At 36.9% G+C, this 20060-nt stretch overlaps 1 protein-coding gene across 1 annotated transcript in view; it reads left to right on the plus strand.

Moving 5' to 3' along the window:
* The first annotated feature begins 348 nt into the window (after positions 1-348).
* LOC141319306 (SH3 and multiple ankyrin repeat domains protein 2-like) overlaps positions 349-20060 on the plus strand; it is a 43173-nt gene continuing 23461 nt past the window's right edge. Inside the window, exons 1-4 of the mRNA XM_073833243.1 lie at positions 349-475; positions 2313-2426; positions 10991-11072; positions 19348-19430. Coding sequence (XP_073689344.1) covers positions 349-475; positions 2313-2426; positions 10991-11072; positions 19348-19430 — 406 coding nt within the window. The remainder of the gene's footprint in view (positions 476-2312; positions 2427-10990; positions 11073-19347; positions 19431-20060) is intronic.

The raw sequence follows: 20060 nt of genomic DNA on the forward strand, positions 1-20060 counted from the left end.
TTAAAGAAGCAAATCAGAATATTAGAATTGATTTCTGAAGGATCATGTGACTAATGATGCTAAAAATTCAGCTTTGAAATCACAGGAATAAATTACATTCTAAAAAATATTCAAATATAAAACATTTTAGTTATTTTAAATAGTAAAAATATTTCAAAATTGTACTGTTTTGCTGTACTTTGGATCAAATAAATGCAGGTTTAGTGAGCAGAAGAGACTTAAACAGACTTTAAAAAAACATCAAAAAAACTTTTGACTGGTAGTGTATATGTGTGTGTTATATTGGATTCATATTTTGCTTCTTTTATTCCCACCAGTCCCCGTGCCAACAGGGATGCCTACTCCGGCATGGACACTCCAGGGTCCAAACGCAAGCTGTACAGTGCTGTGCCAGGAAGACACTATGTGGTGGTCAAGTCTTACCAACCGCAGGGCGATGGAGAAATCGCTTTGTATAAGAACGACAGGGTCAAAGGTACATGTATCTCTAAAAACATTGTACCATTTCAGTTTAACTATACTCAATTAAACCATATTGCTAGTAAATATGGCCATTTTTAAGAGTGCACTGAATGCAGGGAAAAGCTGGTTTGTAGCAGAGAGTGCAGTTTCTCCTGCCATATGGAGAGCAAGAATTCACAGATTCTGCCCTTCGGCACCAGCCGATGCCTGGCCAGAGCTAGCAACACTTCACAAACAGAAAGAGATGAACTAGAGAGGTTTCATTAGATAAGACTAAAGACTTCATTGGATAAAATCAGCATAGGCTTGATATATTATACTGGCATGTGTAAATTAATACACATCCATAGTGGTCACAATGCATGTTGTGAGCAAAATGATCTTGAAAGAGCTGCATGTGTTAACATCTAAGGGCCATTCTATAGAATTGGTGCAAACTGCTGTCCCACAACCAAAAACTCTTAGATGTTTACTAAGATACTTATATTATCTATTGAAACCTGAAATAATATTTAAAATATCAGTAAGCTTCATATATATATATATATAATCATCAATTATTGGGTACTTTCAAAACGATCCCTAACCCCTAAATTTCAGCTTATGAAATTATATTAAAACATATTTGTTTTTCAATTGTTGTTTTTTAAAGTATCAGTAAGCTTCATATATATAAAATCATCAATTATTGGGTACTTTTTTATTGGGAGGTGGCTGTCCCGATCCCTAACCCCTATTTCAACTTATGAAATTATATTGAAATATTTTTTTGTATTTTTTTCCATTGTTGTTTTTAAAAGTATCTTTTTGATTCTTTTAAAAGTTAAAAAAAAAGATTTATTTTATATTTTCTATGTTAATTAGGAAATTTTAGGCATTTTCACTACGAAACAGTGTATGTTTTAGTCCATTGGCCGAGATTTTAACTTCACCCCTACACTTTATGTCACTCTCTCTCATAGCTCAAGGTGTGAGTAGATAAGTCCCATCATTTTGAGGTAAATTTGTTAAAAAAAAAAAAAAAAAGTGTGTAACTTTAAGGAACGTCACCTGTGTGTCATTATTGATCATCTGTGTCACCTGTGCTTTATTATTCAGTCACCCTTTATAAGTCTGTCTTTCTGTTCATAACACTGTCGGTCTTTGATTATGTTACATGTTTATTCGTGTGTGGAAGAATCTGTGTTCCTGTCTGTTCCTGCCTTGCATTGAGAAGATTATTATTAAAATAGTGTTTGTCGTACTCCTCGTCTCATCTCGTCCGTCCAGCACGCAGCACATATAACAGTTTTAGTATGTGAGTTAAAATTCTGTAATGTGATGTGGTCACCAAAAATTCGGTAAAACATCTTGAAATGAGTATGATCAACTTTTTGCCTTTTACAAAGAAAAATTTGAATTAAAATACAAATCTAATAAATTACACTTAAAATATTGTTAAAAATCTTGTTATTCATTTACCTCTGAATTTATTTGAAATAAAATAGCTAAAATATATATTTACAATGTAGATGTTAGCAAAATCTTAATAGGTCAATGTAATGCTTATAAAATTATATATTATTGTTTCGATAGTGACAAATTTGCGTAGAGGACAAATATTCCAAAACTTTCTGAAAATACAATATGAAAATTAACCGCACAATTACTAGAAATGTGTACCTTGGATATTATATACTTTACATAGATACATTTTTTTTTTCAAGACATTTCCAACAAATTTTTTCAAGACATTTCCAACTCTGACTTTGGACCAATTCTGTAGAATGCCCCATATAGGACTGCACATGCAGTATGTAAATAATGAGAGGAGAGTTTAATTTTTTTTTTGCTGACTTTCTCATACGTAGTTCTCAGTATTGGAGAAGGAGGATTCTGGGAAGGCAGTGCCCGAGGGAATGTAGGCTGGTTTCCAGCAGAATGCGTGGAAGAGATTCCAAGCAAACCCAACGAGGACAGGCCATGTGAGTGTCTACACACTAACACACACTTTAAACATGTTCTCAATCACCGTCATGCCAACCTAAAGGCATAGTACACTCAAAAATAAAAATTTTGTCATTAATAACTCACCCTCATGTTGTTTCAAACCCATGAGACCTTTGTTCATCTTCAGAACACAAATTAAGATATTTTTGATGACATCCAAGAGCTTCCAACCCTGCATAGACAGCAACACAACTGACAAATTCAAGGCCTGAAAATTTAGGACCTCAATAAAATAGTCCATGTGACATCAGTGGTTTAACCATAATGTTACAAAGCTACAGGAATACTTTTGTGTGCAAAGAAAACAAAAATAACGACTTTATTCAACAATTTCTGCTCAATTTTCTGCTCAGTTTCATACAACAAAAGTGGTCTACACTACTTCTTCACACAAGTGTCTTCACACAGCTTATTTGAATAGACTTGAATGAGATTTAAGAGCTGCAGTGAATTTCAATTCTGGTATTTTTTGAAATTCTTACATCTTTGAATGACTGTCAAGCATCAGAAGACTTCAAATATATCGCTAGACTCACTTCTTATAATGCTCTTTCTGATTTTCAAAGCCTGACAGCCCCTTATCAGCATTAACTTTAATTGTTTAAAAAAGGAGCAGCATGAACATTCTGGTAAATATCTTCTTTTGTGTTCCACTGAACAAAAAAAATCATACAAATTTAGCTCAACATGAAGGCGAGTAAATTTTTAAACACATTACGAGGTGAGGGGAAGAAACACTTTTCATGCTCCTCTTATTATGTCTTTTCTCACTCTATTCTTCTCCAGTGCTCTGATAACCCGCAGAATATGTGAGGAGCCTTGCGGCGATAACAGGCTGTTAATTCAGTTAGTGTTCATTTGCAACTAGGCCACAAAGCACACACGTCCACCTCTCAGATCAAATGCTCGCGTTCATCCGTCAACCGTCGGCGTGAATGAGCACCTGAGAATTTGTTTTGTGCATTATATCCAAATTGGACAGAGCACAGGAATGCCATTAACAGCAATCATAGCTGTACTCCAGTCCAAATGTGTGTTAAATTTAGTTTTTTTTTTCGTTGTAAGTACAATCATTGGCTGTTGTGTAGCTTTGGTGTGTGCACTCAACGTTCGCTGTGCAAATTGGCAGAAGGGGCCAGGGGCAACATTCTGTTGAGAGTTGTTATTTTGGGCCAAATGAATGCCTTCCACATCAGTGCAGCTACTGTGCGTTTTTCAGCCCTGTATGTGTGTGTGGTGCAAGTGTCATAGAGACATTTAGATGCTTTCGAAATGCATCTGAACCTTTATAACCGCAACTGTAAAAGGAATTGCATTGCATCACACTCACATAACGTAATTAGCCAAATCCTGTTGTTAATCTACAATCATGCTTTAGTCTAAAATCTTCAACACTATTATCTACTGTGCTCCAGATTGTTGCTTATGACCATGTACAGTAAAACAGCTATTGGCAGCTACACGAAACAAATGGAGAGCTGTTTATGACAGCATGTGGCGAGCAGAATGGAGGTGTGGTGAACGACAGCTGTCATTGGCCGAGAGGCTTTGGCCCATGTGACTCGGGGAGAGAGTCTGGCTGACTCAGCTCTCAGACTGTAAGATGTAAGTTCGCCCGTCATGTGATGGAACATGACATTTGCCTTAAGGTTGTGCTGCGGTAGCACAGTAAGCACTTCTGCATCTGTACAGCTAACCTAAGTGCTGTTATTAACGGTGAAGTGTGTAATTTCAGAGCTGAAGTGTAAAAAAATTGTTTTCAAACAGGTTTCCTGTCTGCTATTGGTTGGACAAACAAGTAGCCCCACCCCAAACTCATTCTATTGGTTGAGCCGGTGTTGCTATGCTTAGTTGGTCGGAATTCTCAAATAAACATAGCAGTGTTTTGAAAGCACCAGAGTGTTTAGACTTTTCAGGTTAATCATTGCAATGTTGTCTTTGTTATATGTGACCCATGCTGGCCAAATGAGTCGGAATGCGGACTAGTTTTTGAGCTACAAGCAAAAGATGTGGAAAACGTCGAAGTTTTAGTTTTGAAATGTTTCGAATTCTACATAAATTAGTTCATTAAACCCTTTTCTAGTGATCACACTGCTCCATATAGTAATTAAACATCTAAAATGATCTTTATTTGTACATTTTTACTGAGAGGAGTACCCTTTTCTCAGCTTACTTCTGGACGACTGCTGTTGCTTTTCATCACAAGTTATAGGTCTATTGTTGCAAAGCGCAGCATTCCAGCTTTGTGAATATTCATATCGAATATTAACTAGTGAAATATGATTTTCACATTTTTCAAAAGTGTGCAATCTCCTTATAAAGTGCATTATTGCGAATAATGTCCTGGCGAGATGCACAAAAATATAATCGGTGATGTCTCACATGAACGTTTAGTTAATAGTTGGGGAAAATCTGATGTGTAACATTATATTAGGTTGTTTTAAGTCGCATGGGTGTATTTGTAGCAATATCCAAAAATACAATGTATGGGTCAAAATGGTCGATTTTTCTTTTATGCCAAAAATTATTGGAAAATTAGGTAAAGGTCATGTTTCATGAAGATATTCTGTAAATTTCCTACCGTAAATATATCAAAACTTAATTTTTGATTAGTAATAACATTGCTAAGAGCTTCATTTAGACAACTTTAAAGGCAATTTTCTCAATATTTAGATTTTTTTTGCACCCTCAGATTTTCAGATAGTTGTATCTCGACCAAATATTGTATTATCCTAACAAACCATACATTAAAAGCTTATTTATTCAGCTTTCAGATGATGTACACATGTCAGTTTAAAAAAAATTTACCCTTATGACTGGTTTTGTGTGGTCCAGGGTCACATATTGAGCTGTCTCAGTAGCTGTTTTCATCCACCTATTTTTATGCACATTTTGGAATATCGCACAAAAAACGCTGGATGGAAACGCCAAGATGCACATAAATTCTGAAAATTCGCAAAAGTTTTTAGTAGGATTGTAGAATTGCATAAACTACAATGGAAACACATTTACAGAATAAACTCCTCCATGCGAATTAAAAAAGTAAAGATGGGACGGGATAACTTGACAAACCAGCGACATCAGAAGTGTTGTTTTGGTCATTCTGAAATGCCTGAGCAAAGTCTGTCATCAAAGTATTTCTGTATCATTTTCTTACACGACTGTGTTCCCAAACAGCAGTGACCGCATTTATTGTGTTTCATCAGCTCGCTCTGAGGCGCAAGCAATATAAAAATTATTATATTTAGTGGCTTCTCCTACTTTTCTTAGTGATATTTAGTGCCAGTTCATAAGGAAGTGATGATTTTGTTCTCTTTGGCTCGTTGGATGGAAACAGCACTTTATTTGCAGATGTTTTATGAGATATTCCAATTTTGTGCACACGTTACATTCACATCTTTGAATGGAAACATAGCTACTGTTAATCAAAACATTAAAACAGATTGAATTACCGTACTCGCTGCTCTTGATTAAACTACTGTTTATCTGCATCATTGTTCTTTTTTATTAGCTAAGATAAAAAAAACAGCTATATTGTGACTAAATATTATAGTAAATATTATTAAGAAAAAAACTGGAGGATGACGCAACATTTCTGGGTGATTTTGCTTTGGAATCTTCAGAATACTTTACCTCTATTTTTTACCTCTATAAATGGCTGACATTTTTGTCAGATTAGAACAAATCATTTTAATTAAGAATGTGGAAATAAAAAGTCATTTTTGCCAACATAGGTCACATATGAGAAGGTATTTTAAGTTAGCACCATAAAATTAGACAAATCTATAAAATGTTTTGTATGTTCAAAAAAATCCTTGCATAGTTTAACAGCCTCTACTATAAAGAACAGGAAAAATCTAGTTTTAAGTTATATGTCAAAAGTTGTAAAAACTTTTATTACATTTCCAAGAAAAAATTTACCATGAAGTAAAATTCCCTATGAAAATTATTTAATAATTGTCCTATTGTCCTTGCTTTGTTTTTTTCACAATAGCCTATCTGCAGAACGTCTGATGATTGGGCGATGCAAATGTTGGGGGGCGTAACTATTAATGATCCCGAGACTATTATGCAATAGTCGTTGTTATGTTAGGATTGACCTATTTTTCAGTGGTATTTTGCAAACACCAGGTTTATATAAGAAGGAGGAAACAATGGTGTTTAAAACTCATGGTATGTCATGTCCATGTACTGAACTGTTATTATTCAACTATGCCAAGGTAAATACAGTTTTCCATTCTATGGCACCTTTAAATGTTATTAAAATGTATTTAATAACACTTTAAATAAATAAATATTCAAAGGTTTTAAATATTTTTCAATGTTAAATGCATTAATAATTCTTAAATTCACCCAAAAATAACAATTCTGTCATTAATTACTCACCGTCATGTCGCTCCAAACCTGTAAGACATTCGCTCATCTTTGGAACACCAATTAAGATATTTGTTGTTGAAATCTGAAAGCTTTCTGACTCTGCATAGACAGCAACACAACTGACATATTCAAGGCCCAGAAAGGTATTAAGGACATCGTTAAAATAGTCCATGTATCATCAGTGGTTCAACAAGCTGCAATAATACTTTTTGTGTGCAAAGGATGACTTAATTTAATAATTTTTTCTCTTCCCTATCAATCTTTGACTTACGTTCACAACGCGGTACTGCTGAATAAAACGTAATTTAGTTTTCTTTACACACAAAAAGTCTATTTGTAGCTTCATAAACTTAAGTTAAAACCACTGATGTCACATGGACTATTTTAATGATGTCCTTACTACCTTAGCGTTCCAAAGATGAACGAAGGTCTTACAGGTTTGGAACAACATGAAGGTGAGTAATTAATGACAGAATTTTTATTTTTGGGTGAACTATCCCTTTAAATGTTATGATTTTGTGTAGCATTTGACATTTGTACATCCTAAACTAATCTGGTCTGGTCGTTAAAAGGTCAGATTATCTTTAATAGAGCTATTGAGCTTGACAGACAGTCATAACATTCTCAGGGGGTTCCTCTCTATGATATAATTTCCTGTTTTCCCAATGTTTCTGTCTGCATATTGGTTACATTTCATGACATTGTTGGTCTAGAAGGTGTGTATTTGCGCCACAAGATATATATTTGAATAAATTGTGACCAATAATTGAGTTGTCACAACACATTTGAGCAATTTGCACACTTTTTAACAGTAATCTGAGGTGAAAATGCTTGCTATGCTTGGTATAAGTGTCACCTGAGGCGTTTTGAATCTCATCCATGTTTGCCAGTGTTGCAAAAGAAGCAGGGCGGCAGAGTGAAAAGGTGAGAAATGCTATGTTGCTATGTTGAAAATCCATGGCTACTACAAAAGACGCTTTCGAAAAGTTTCAAGGACAGCTGATTTCTTTCACTGATTTATGAAATAGTCATTTGGTTCCCATGGAAATGCGTTCTGCATTATTTTAATCACATCTTCTGGCGCCCAAATCTGTCTAATTTTAGGCGAAGCCAACAGCTAGCCAAGGCATATCACATATGCTGCAGGAAAGCCTTAAAAGTTGACGATCTAGCGGAGTGTACAGTTAAATCCAGCATCGGCTGGTTAGTTACAGCACAAGTATTCTGCTGAAGTCTCTTGAACCTTTCCGAGCAACACTCATGCACATTCCTGATTGATATATTTCCATGGAAACATGCTCTACACTGTACAAACCCTGTTGCTAAGGAGTGGGCCTTGGTAAGATTTTTTTCCTCTTTTTGTGGCATCTTTTTTTTTTCCCTCTCTCACACACTCTCTCTCCCTCTCACGGCACTGAGAACAGAGCTTACATACCATCTTTTCCAATGCCACGGTTCTCTTTTCAATGTGTGTGGTGCTGATGGTCAGCTCGCACCTGAGTGCTCGAGGAGACGCAAGAGTTTTTGGAGATGGGAAGTTAGGCGTCAGGGCCTGAGGGATCGAGAAAAGTGGCAATCCCCCCTCAGGCAAGGAGAATTGAGTGTTTCTCGGATTGACTCGGGGGTGAAATAAAGGGGACCAATGGACGAGACTATCAGATCTAGGAAGAAGGTTCATTTCGGAGGTATGTTGATTTGAGGATTTGTGCTTTGTGATGAATTACGGATTTGTGCAACCAATAATTTTTGTCTTGCTCTGCGCTCTGATTAGTTCGAGTCTGCTGTCGATAAAATTTCAGTTGCAGCTGTTCATGATTTATGCTGTAAAATGAGTTTTTCTAGTGTTTTTAGGTAATTGTTTATCCTTGGTGACTTAGTGACTTTTGGTGTCAGTTTCAGAGGCCTTGAACAGTTATGTAGTAAAACATCCAAACAGCCTTGGGCTCATTTGTCAGTCTAATTCAATTCTCCATCATGTTTGAAAATGAAAAATCACAGAAAGTTTGATTACACTGAACTGAGTGGTCAAGTCGTAGAGTTGTCAAACTTGTGCGACTAGCAGAATATTATAGTTATTACTTTTTTTTCCAGCGGTGCGCTCTGACTCTGCCTTGAAAGTTTTGCATCCTTTAAGTCCTGCTTGCTGCGCGTTTACTATCTTTATACATTTTATCAAGTGAGCCACCCCTGGTGGTTTGAAATCCGGTGTTGTAGCAACTGTCATCGCTCCTCATGTCAAATAGACTTTTTTTCCTCACACTGTCCACAGAGGAACAACGATTGTGTCAAGTACGTGTGGCTCTGTGTGTACGTGCCAGAACGCTTTTTTTGTTAGTAAGACGACACAGCTGCTGGAGAAAACTGACAGGGTGTTGCATTAACAAGAGATATTGTGGCCATTTTATTCATCCAATTAATTATAATGTTTTTATCTCTTGATGTTTAGTTGTATGCATGCGAAATCAGGTATTGCTTAAAACTGCATAATGCACAACCTGACAAAACACATCTATAAATGGTAATGTCAAGGCTCAGAGTGTGATGATTCACTTGCACACTCAAACGATTCAGTTTTGATTTATTCATTCGATGAGATGCATCATAACACATCCAGTCTGACCTCAATATTATTTGAGTTGTTTCCATATAAAATGAAAAGGCGTAAATGCTTACTTGTCAGATTTTTATACTATTTTTAAATTTTGGAACCTCTCAGGATAGGCATGTTTTGCTAACTGTTTGATTAACCAAAATTTCATTAAACTGCTGCTTAATATATTTGAAACAACTGACAGATGGGGAGGACATCTTACATTAGCAGTCACAGGACCGAGCGGATGTCTCTGTAGAATTGCGCTAAATCTAAACCTCCTTTTGTTTGAACATCAAAACGTTTCAGCTCAACAAAGAATTGAGCGTCTGTAACTTTAACAGCTAACCAGTGAGTAGGTTGGAAGGGGAAAGTGTTGAATCCCACGCAGCCTCCTGACTACTGATATCATCGTGTATCAACAGAACCGCAGAGGACAATACAAATGGTGCAGTTTTCAGAAGCTGCAGCCTGCAGAACAAACTCCTTGAGAACCTCATTAATGGATATTAATGAGGATGTCTATTATCACCATTTGTGCCAACGTTAATGCCCGTCCTACCTCCGTATAATTCGCTGTCCTTTTAGGGCATTGAGGTGATTTGATTGAATTCAAATATTAATCCAATGTTTTCATTTGTACAAGTCTTCTATGCACAGTTGTTTTAATGGCGTACACGCATGATGGTACTCTAGGAACGGCCTAGAACGAACGCTCCCCTCTGAGACGTTCGGAAGAGCGAAAAGGGAGCTGTGTAGACGATTAATCTCTGCGACATAAAAAAGTCTCTTCATTAGCTTTTTTGGCTCTAATCCTGGTTCCTTCCATAAAACGCAGTCAATATTTGGCCTTCCTGAGCTCTCTCCGAGGACTAGTCTAGTTTGGCTCCATTATGGGCCAAATGGTCCCTGTCTTCCAAAGAGCTTTTTATTGGTCGCAATTAAAAGGGGAAGGTGGTAGAGTTGGCATAGTGCAGATTTTGAATTCACTCTTATATAGCTCATGGTTCAAGAAATGTATTTTATTTTATTTATATTTGTGTGTGTGCCATGCTGGTAGTGATCATCAGTGACTATATGCACATCAAGGTACTGCCTGGTAAAACTGTAAGCACCATTTGTTATTTAATACTCATTTTTGTCAGCGCACAGTTGGTATCACATTGGCTAAATGATTAAATGTGTTTAAAAAATGGCACCTGAGACTATGTGACATATGGCACACAGTAAGACCGATTTGTGACTAGACAGCGTTTTTATCCAATTATGTAACCGAACCTTTACAGCATTCACACTTTATCACATCTGCTGTACGTCTCTAAAATTCTGCTGGCTATTTTTATTCTTTTTGCACGTTTTATATTCGGTGTGAAAGGGATGATAATGATGTTGAAGTGTTCAAAAGTTTGCTGAGTTAGTGTTTGAACACATGCAGTCACCAAAATTTTGAAAGAAACTTTTGTTTTCGCATAAATCAAAAAGGAGCACTACAAATTCTGAGCACTGTGCATTGTTGGAGTATTACATAATTGTGGTGATCTAAAGTAAATGTTTGTGAATATGTCTTCACAGATGCCCGGGCAGACCGATCGGAGAGACGGAAGCTCTTTCGACACTACACTGTGGGATCTTATGACAGTTTTGATGCGTCAAGGTATGATCAAATGTTTTTCTAATCCTTCTGACCATGTTTTTTAAAGTACATGACGGTGGTTTGAAATGGGTTCTGTCTTGTGTACATATTTACAGTTTCAAAAAGGTTACAGATCAGATCGTTTTTCTGTATACAACATTGCGGTTTTAGATTTTAGGATGTTTTGCCTCAACAAGGTCAGCTATGTTGGTGAAAGGCAAGAAAGAGACCGGTATAACAGTTCCAATGTCATCATCAGGTCCACACGGAATCTGCGTTATACAGATTGTGTTAAACAGATGTTTACTAAAGGGGTCATGAACTGCCTTTGTTTCTATTTTGTACTGTTCTCTGAGGTCTTTTTATAATTTTATCAAGGTTTTTACATCAAAACACATTATAATTTAGAAGTAATAGGATTTTCTGTCCTGTTTTGACCCCCCTCATAGAAACGCTCTGTTTAAATAGATGTGGCAGATTGTAGACTCGCAAGTAAATGCCCACTGCTGTGATTGGCTAACAGTTGTGTATGTTTGACAGCCTACATCCTCCATAGATAGACGCATAAATACTAAGTACATATCAAATGATCTGTAATAACTAGTGTTGGGTTCGAGTCCACCTAAGTTGAGTCCGAGTCGAGTCTGAGTCTTTAACGAATCGAGTCCGAGTCCAACTAAACACTGCTGTTTGTCAGTATCTTAACCTTGTTCTCGCCTTTACAACTAGAATAAGGCAATGACAATTTAAATGTAACAAAATTGTAATAAAACCTCTATTGCATATTGCCATTTGGATTTTTACATTTCAAACCATCTCATAATTAGTGTCCTGCTCAGCAAACTTAAAGTCATGTAAAATTTTTGTTTATATTTCAAAATTCTGACTTTATTTTCCCAATTCCGAGATTATATCTCACACAGTCTGCTGCAGCAGGAATACGATGCTGTTGCTTTAAGACCGGATGCACAGATCATATATTTTGACACGTGTATTTCTCCCAACTGTTCAAATTCACTCAAGACAAAACCGACTGCATTTGCATAAATACTCTCCAAGACGTTGCAATTTGACATTACTTTTCGTGAAAGTGTGTAGCAATAACATGAAAAAGAAAACTAAATTCAGCAATCACACGCTGTGAGGCGTTTTCAGTGAGCACGCTTTGGGTGTGTGTATGCAAAGAAACCAGCAGGCTTTCAAGTACTGGCAAGACTTTTAAACACATGCAAATACTGAATGTCACTTTCGTTATAATGCATTGAGTCAGTAAAATTTCCGCTGGACTCGGCAATAATTCCCGAGTCTGGAAAGCTCGAGTCAGAGTCAAGTCAGAGTCAAAATGCATCTAAGTCCGTGACAAGTCCAAGTCCGCTAAAAATTGTATTCGAGACTGGACTCGAGTCCGATTACAAGTCCGAGTACCCCAACTCTAGTAATAACAGACAAAGCAAAAGTGACCACGTAATAAAAACAGTTACTTACACTTATGTACTGTCGGATCCAATATAATCAGCACAGTATTGTCCTTTAGTTTCAATCTTTCTGAAAACCCCGGGTCGAGTTGTGTCTTGTTTGTAAAATGAATCTGCTGTAAACCAAATTCTTACTTACTGGAACTTTACAAATAATAAAATTCATCCACCCTTTCCTAATGTTAGGATCAGAAGGAAGGCAATGCAAAGACTGTGTTTTTTCACAACTTGGCTTTGCACAGCATCTTGTCGTCTCTCGGTTATCTTTATCATTTGGTTTCTGCGTGGCTTCATTATTTATACTACATACGCAAATCGGTGGGTGGAACTAAAGGCAGTGATGTTGTCGTCTTCTGTGGAGGCGGTGTTTAGATACACTATTACATCATAAAGTGGCACATTCCACAACCTGTTGTTTTGGTAGATTGGCTTCAATATAAGCTGTTTTTAAACTAATGAGAAAGTTCTGAAACTTACAAGATTTCAGTTTTATAGTATAATGCCCTTTTATATGTCAAAAGAAAAAGTGAAGTTTATCAAGTCTTGACCCCTTTAAATAATTTGTAACTACTTCCCCTGTTTAGCACATTTTCATATTTCATAGAATTTCAAAATCATTGCAAAGATAGTGGGGAAAAAAGTGCAGATACTGTCTGAGCCTGGAGTTGGCCTAATTTAAATACACTGAACGAAATTTTATGTAGGATTTACTTTGAAACAATTTTCACAAAGTAATTTTCACAAATAAACAGCAAGCAACACTGTAGTAAACATGAAATTTAGAAAGACTGAAAATGTTTTATTTACATCTAAGTGTTAATTTCGTTGACAAATAATTTTCGTCATAATTTTCAGAAAATGAGACGGTAACGAAAAAATAATTAGTTTGGAATAACAAAAACTATGATGGAAATCTATTGACATTTTTGTCAACGAATAAAAACGAGACTGAAGGGACGATTTGGGATGAGATTCAGTCAGAACTAATCTGTTGCGTGGTTAGGAGGTTAGATTCGTACATTTTAACTGTAACATAGCCTATTGATCTATCCGGTGGGACATAAGCTAGAATACATTTGCTGCACGTCTCATAAAACATCCAATAATGTCAGTATCTGGGAGTAAGAGAAAAGCAGACATATGGATAACTTTGATAAGGCAAAAGAGAACTTAATGCGTACACACCAAAGTAGCACCTCTCACATAGCACACAACTACTCTTTCACGTCTCATGAATGGAGAAGTACACACATAATGATGTTGAATTGTCCGTTTTGACGAGTATTCACGTAAATACCCTCAGTTGCGTCTTATGTAAATGTAAACAGTTGGGAGAATATCAGTCGTGTATATATCATTTTTAAAGGGACAGCAGCCTAACATAGTTGCTATTGTCTGTGGCACTGATGTTAATCAAGCAACAAAAGAAAGACAGAAAATCACTCACTGCTCTTTACTGAATCATTTTAGTAGCCCTAATATAGATTAATCTAAATTTATTAATATAAATAAATATGTCTGCTTGAAAGAATGAAGAATGTCATAAACAAGTTGTTATAAACAATGTTTAATTATCCTATATGTGACTCTGGACCACAAAACAAGTCTTAAGTAGCACAAAAATACATTGTATGGATCAAAATTATCATTTTTTTTTTTCTTTTATGCCAAAAATGATTAGGCTATTAAGTAAAGATCATGTTCCATGAAGATATTTTGTACATTTCCTACCATAAATATATAAAACCTAATTTTTGATTAGTAATATGCATTGCTAAGAATTTCATTTGGACAACTTTAAAGTTGATTTTGTCATTATTTAGATTTTTTTTTTATATTGTCCTATCCTAACAAACCATACATCAATGGAAAGCTTATTTATTCAGCCTTCAGATCGTGTATAAGTTTTAATTTAAAAATATTAACCCTTATGACTGTTTTTGTGGTCCAGGATCACATATAACCATTGGTGTTTATTGAAAAGAAGACCATGTTCTTGTTTCTTTATGAGAAGTGGCTTCATTTAATTTTAATATTAAGGCATGTTGCGTGTCACATCAGTTAAATCTGTCTATCATGATAAAGTCTTAATATTAAACCTATACAATGAGTTTGGTCATTTTAGAGAAATGCTTAATAAATGCATTACACTGTAACTAAACCCATTAGATTTTAGCTGACTTAATCTACTGTAGATTAACTAGACTAAAACTTCAGATGACTAAAATTTGACTAAAACTAAATGGCATTTTAGTCAAAAGACTATGACTAAGACTAAATCAAAATTTGCTGTCAAAATTATATTTATATATTTACTTTTTTTTTTTTACTTTTTATATGCATTTCACTTATACCAAGATACAAAATTCCCTGGATTAATAAAGCATAAGCAGCAAAGAAAATTTAAAAGGTTGATTAATCAGTTATTTAAGGCCAGTAATACATCAAATTCTTGTGAGTGTATCAAACAACAACACGGTTCATCGGTTTACCTGCGCATCCTCACACAAACCATCATTTCCCAAAACTTTGCCGCCCCACTATTATTTAACACAAAGCGCCGCACAAGCACATTGTTGTTCACCGGGGAAAAAAGAGGTTTGAAGTGTGTGAAAACTCTTTCAATGGCCAGTTATGTAAGCAACGCTCTAGATTGGGGTCATCACTGTGTGCTGATTTTTTGGCATTTTAAAAAAATCAGCTCTTTGACATTGTTTGAAATAAATTGGCAGTGTGATTTTAGCTAGTAATCATTGGCTTTCTGTGGAGTCTGGGAATTTTATTTTAAATAAGATTTTTATTTTTAAAAATAACATATTTTAAGCTATTGAACTGTAATAACCCTGTTATGTAAGGTAAATATTATTATCTAAAAACTGAGTTTTAGCTGTACAACGAACTTTATAACATTTGTCACAGGGTGTTAGAAAGACAAAAAAAAGAGACAGATCCTCTCGCATCCGGCTACCATACTCCTACCCAGCTGACACACCCCTCGCTCCGAGCTGGTTGTCATGGAGACAGAGAATCCATGGCAATGCAGTGCAGGCTACTTCCTGCTGCAGGGTGCTTGAGTGACAGCCGTACAGAAGGACATGTGTTCTTTTAGGTGAACTTGTCACAGATACACGTAAGACACCTCCTAGTTATGTCAGTCTTTTGCAGACATGCTGATTTTACACTCTAGATGTTATGATTAATACATTTAGAATGGATTCCAGTGCAAACTTTTTAGTAGGATAAATCAAAATGGATTTACAATGCATTATTTAGTTTCCGTTAAATAGCAAATCCACACCGGGGAATAAACATCGCTCAGTGATGGACAGCGGTAACATTGTTCGAAATGAGATCACACACAGGTATAAATGCATTATGAGCAAATAATATTTCCAGGCTATTGAGCTCTTCCTAACAGGCCGGGATATTAATGACCTTGTTGCTCTGTGACATCGCCACAGTGTCCCCTTCAAAGCAGATTATGTTGCCATGACAACCATGCATCATTCCTCAGGAGTCAGCACTCTACCTTTTGAGCTCAGAGCTCTTTCAATATTTCAATAAGACTTTATCTTATAGTTTAAGACTTGAGCTAAGTCAGTCAATCTCGCAATCACAGGTTAAGCTTATTTTGTCAATATACCAGCTAAAGTTTTGACAGGATTATAAACACTTCAGGATCTTTTCGGGTGCATTTTAAGGCGTTAAATTAATCAGAATAGGGCTGACGTATTCATCTGTGATTATTATTTTAGGGTCTGATTCGTATGAGGGACACAGTCAAGATACAATGTGGCATAAAATGAAATGGCACAGGCCACAATCCCATTTCCTGATATGAATGAAGTCAACGTACCAGGTGGAAATGAGACTCCAGCTCTTTGTGAGAGCTGCAGTTTGAGCAGTTCACTACCTATTCAGTACCCCGGCTTGATTTCCAGGACTGGATTTAATACTTCGTCTAAAAGATAGTGAGCCCTCTTGTCCTTCAGGGAAAGAGAGGGAGAACATTTGCTTTTCGGTGGTATCATATTCAAACAGCTTATCTCTGGATATCTCCGGTGGCTTCTATGGTTGAACACTTTCAGTAATTGATCTGCTTGCTTGTGGCGTGTGTTTTGGGGAAGGATATTGATGGTGCTAGGCAGGAAGTAACACTTAGTGTCACACAGATGTTTGGGTGTCATTCAGAACAAGAACCACCATAGTGTAACCTATTAGAAATTATATATAATATGAATTATTATATGAGTAAACATGAATTTTTAAAATATGCCTTTATTTAATTTATATAGTAAGGACCTTTTTTTTTCTTAAAAGTCTATAAAAGGTCATTAAAGGGTTCATGAACTGCCTTTTTATTATTGTGTACTGTTCTCTTAGAAGATTTAGAAGTAATTTTCTGTCCTGTTTCTAACCCCCCTCATCAGAACGCTGTTTGAATAGGCAGATTGTGGACTTGGAAGTAAACACCCACTGCTATGATTGGCTAAAAGTTGTGTATGTTTGACAGCCTACATTCTTCATAGATGGACCCTGCTGTGATTTAGGTCAGTAAATACTGTATCAAACGATCTTCAAAGTAGAAGTTCACTTCCAGAGCAAAAATGTACAGATAACTTACTCACCCTTGTCTTCCAAGATGTTCATGTCTTTCTTTCTTCATTCATAAAGAAATTATGTTTCTTGAGGAAAACACTGCAGGAATTATCTCCATATAGTGGACTTCAATGGTGCCTCCAAGTTTGAACTTCCAAAATGCAGCTTCAAATGGCTCTAAACGTTCCGAGCCAAGGAAGAAGAGTCTTATCTAGCGTAAAGATCCGTCATTTTCAAAACAAATTGTCAATTTATATACTTTTTAAACTCAAATGCTCATCTTGTCTCGTCTCTGTGATGTGCATGCGTAGTATGTGTAATTCTGGTTCAATACAGTTTGGGTATGATGAAAAACTCCCATCTCATTTTCTTCTTCGACTTCAAAATCGCCCTACATTGCTGTTTTATCTTTTTTTGTAAAGGGTGTTTGAGCTTCTTTGCATGTTCACTTTGTAAACACTGGGTCGGTACTTCTGCAGCAATGCAGGACAATTTTAAAGTTAGGGAAGAAAATGAGACGGGAGTTTTTCGACATACCCTAACTGAACCGGAAAAAACAGAGGTCACACAGACCTAGAGAAGACGAGCATTTGAGATTATAAAGTATATAAATTGTCAATTTGTTTAGAAAATGAAAAATCATTTTGCTAGATAAGACCATCTTCTTTAGCTGGGATTGTTTAGAGCTCTTTGAAGCTGCATTTAAACTGCATTTTGGTAGTTGAAACTTCGGGGCACCATTTCAATTCACTATATGGAGATAATTTCTAAAATATTTTCCTCAAGAAATATAATTTCTTATCGACTGAAGAAGCGTCATTGCAGCAGCTGTTAAAAATTCCCTGTTCCCATAAAAACCTGAGGCTGGACTGGCCAAATCGCATGCGCAGTCATAAGCACATTGTGGCTGCGCATGCGCATTGGCTGGTCTAGCTTGAAAAAAAAAAAGCTTTTTTAAAAGCTATTTGAGCATAAGAAAGAACATTTATGGGGCAGATAATTTCAGATTGTGTTGCTGATTAGAAATATGTAATTTAATTGCGAGTTCAGCGAGCAGTTTTTTAGGTTTCAGAATTTCCACATTCATTTAGAAGGGCTTGGTCTTGGATGAACTGCCCAGAGGCATTGCAGATATGGCCGCCAAGTAAACATACTTTCCTTGAAAGGGACTTTGGTGTTGCACAACTCTGACTGAACTTCAATGACGTCAAAGCTGTAATGTGATTGGTTATTAAGGGACACATGATCCATGTTAGCCATTACACTTTCTCCAATAGTCAGTAATACAGACCCTCTCATCTTCCTATTGTAGGACAATCTCTGGTTAGGCCACTATGTACCAAGAAAGTTTTAAGTTCTTAAACTTACAAAAAGTTTTTTTATAGTACAATGACCTCTTATATTTTAAAATATCAAGGGAATTTTGGTTGCTCAGTTCATGACCCCTTTAAAAAGTCTATGTAAACACTTTTTGAAATAATTCCATTTGATCATTTCTTATTTCTTTTTGTATATGTTCTATTGATTTTGGCTTGTTCTCATCATTTGGTAACAGACTGCAGAGACCATTAAATGGGATTCGATTTAATATGTCCAGATAATCATTATTCAAAAAGTACTAATCCGATCGTTAACGTGAGCGTTAAGCAACCGAAATCGTTAGGATCGTTAAATCCTTTACGATTTCAATATGTAATGGACACATAAAATTATTTTTAGTCGCGCGCTCAGTCAAGACCAGTGCGCGCGCACACATGCATAGATTCTTCGTCTCTCTTTCGCGCGCTCTCTCCTTCTCTGTAGCACTGTAAGCCGTCTCTCTCTCTCTCTCTCTCTCTCTCTCTCTCTCTCTCTCTGACTCTCTTTCTCTCTCCCTCTCTCCCATACCCATTCCTCCAAGATTACCGCTCATGTTTTCCTCTGGTGATTTTCATCCTTCATCTGGCGGTTATGTCTTGCACTTACGACACGCTATCTCGCCGGCGACCGGGCCCTGCCTTTCTTAACCGGTGTCACAGCTCCTTCTTCGACAGATAAAGCCGGCAGTGAGCGTTTTTCAACGGTTACAACTCTCGTCACATCGCGCTGTTCGTCGCAAAAATGATTAATTCCGCTCAGCCGACGCCTGTCAGGATGAAGCATCACTCCGCGCGCGCGGCAGTGGCGATGATGAGGATGATAGGCTGTAATAACGGTCGTTATGCGCGGAATTTTCTCCACAGCGACTGCGTTATCAACGAAAAGACGGTCGTGCTGCAGAAGAAGGATAACGAGGGATTCGGGTTCGTGTTGAGAGGGGCGAAAGGTAGGAAAAAAGACGGACCCCTCGTCGTCTCATCTTAACTGTTCCTCACTTCATGTCTTACACCCTCGAGAATCAAACCGTGTTGGTCCTTCATTTCACGCTATTTCTTATCCCTCGCTAGTGTTGTCTCTTTTTTTGTACCCCCTCTCTTAACGTCATTTCTGTTGATTTCAAAGCGCGTCATCGCGCCTCTGACTGCGTGGCTTGAGCTGCATGAATTGCATCCATGTCAAGAACTTCTGAATTAATGCATCTCTTAGTGTCAGCGTGTCCATCACTTGACTGTGATGCATTTAAGTGGGCTTGTCAAATCTGTGAAGTGTAAACACAGACCCCCACCCACTCCCTGCTCCATGTGCTTGGCTTGCGTTTGACTGCATTAGGGCTCTGCTGGCACTGTCTCCCGGGCTTTCTGAGTCTGACAGTCCAGCTGTTTCTTTCTGCTCAAATCCTCAAATCCTTCATACAAACCGTTAACTATGCAATGCATTAACTACTAAAGATAGACCCCCCCCATCCACAGCTGCAACGCTTTTAGTTTCTAGTGCACTACAGATCCCTTGAAGTTGCGAGTGGTGCACCGTGGCTGCTTTCTGCATCAGCTTTTGCGATGCCCCTCGTTCTGTCAGG

The sequence above is a fragment of the Garra rufa genome, chromosome 1 (assembly GCF_049309525.1).
Source record: "Garra rufa chromosome 1, GarRuf1.0, whole genome shotgun sequence".
Taxonomy (NCBI): domain Eukaryota; kingdom Metazoa; phylum Chordata; class Actinopteri; order Cypriniformes; family Cyprinidae; genus Garra; species Garra rufa.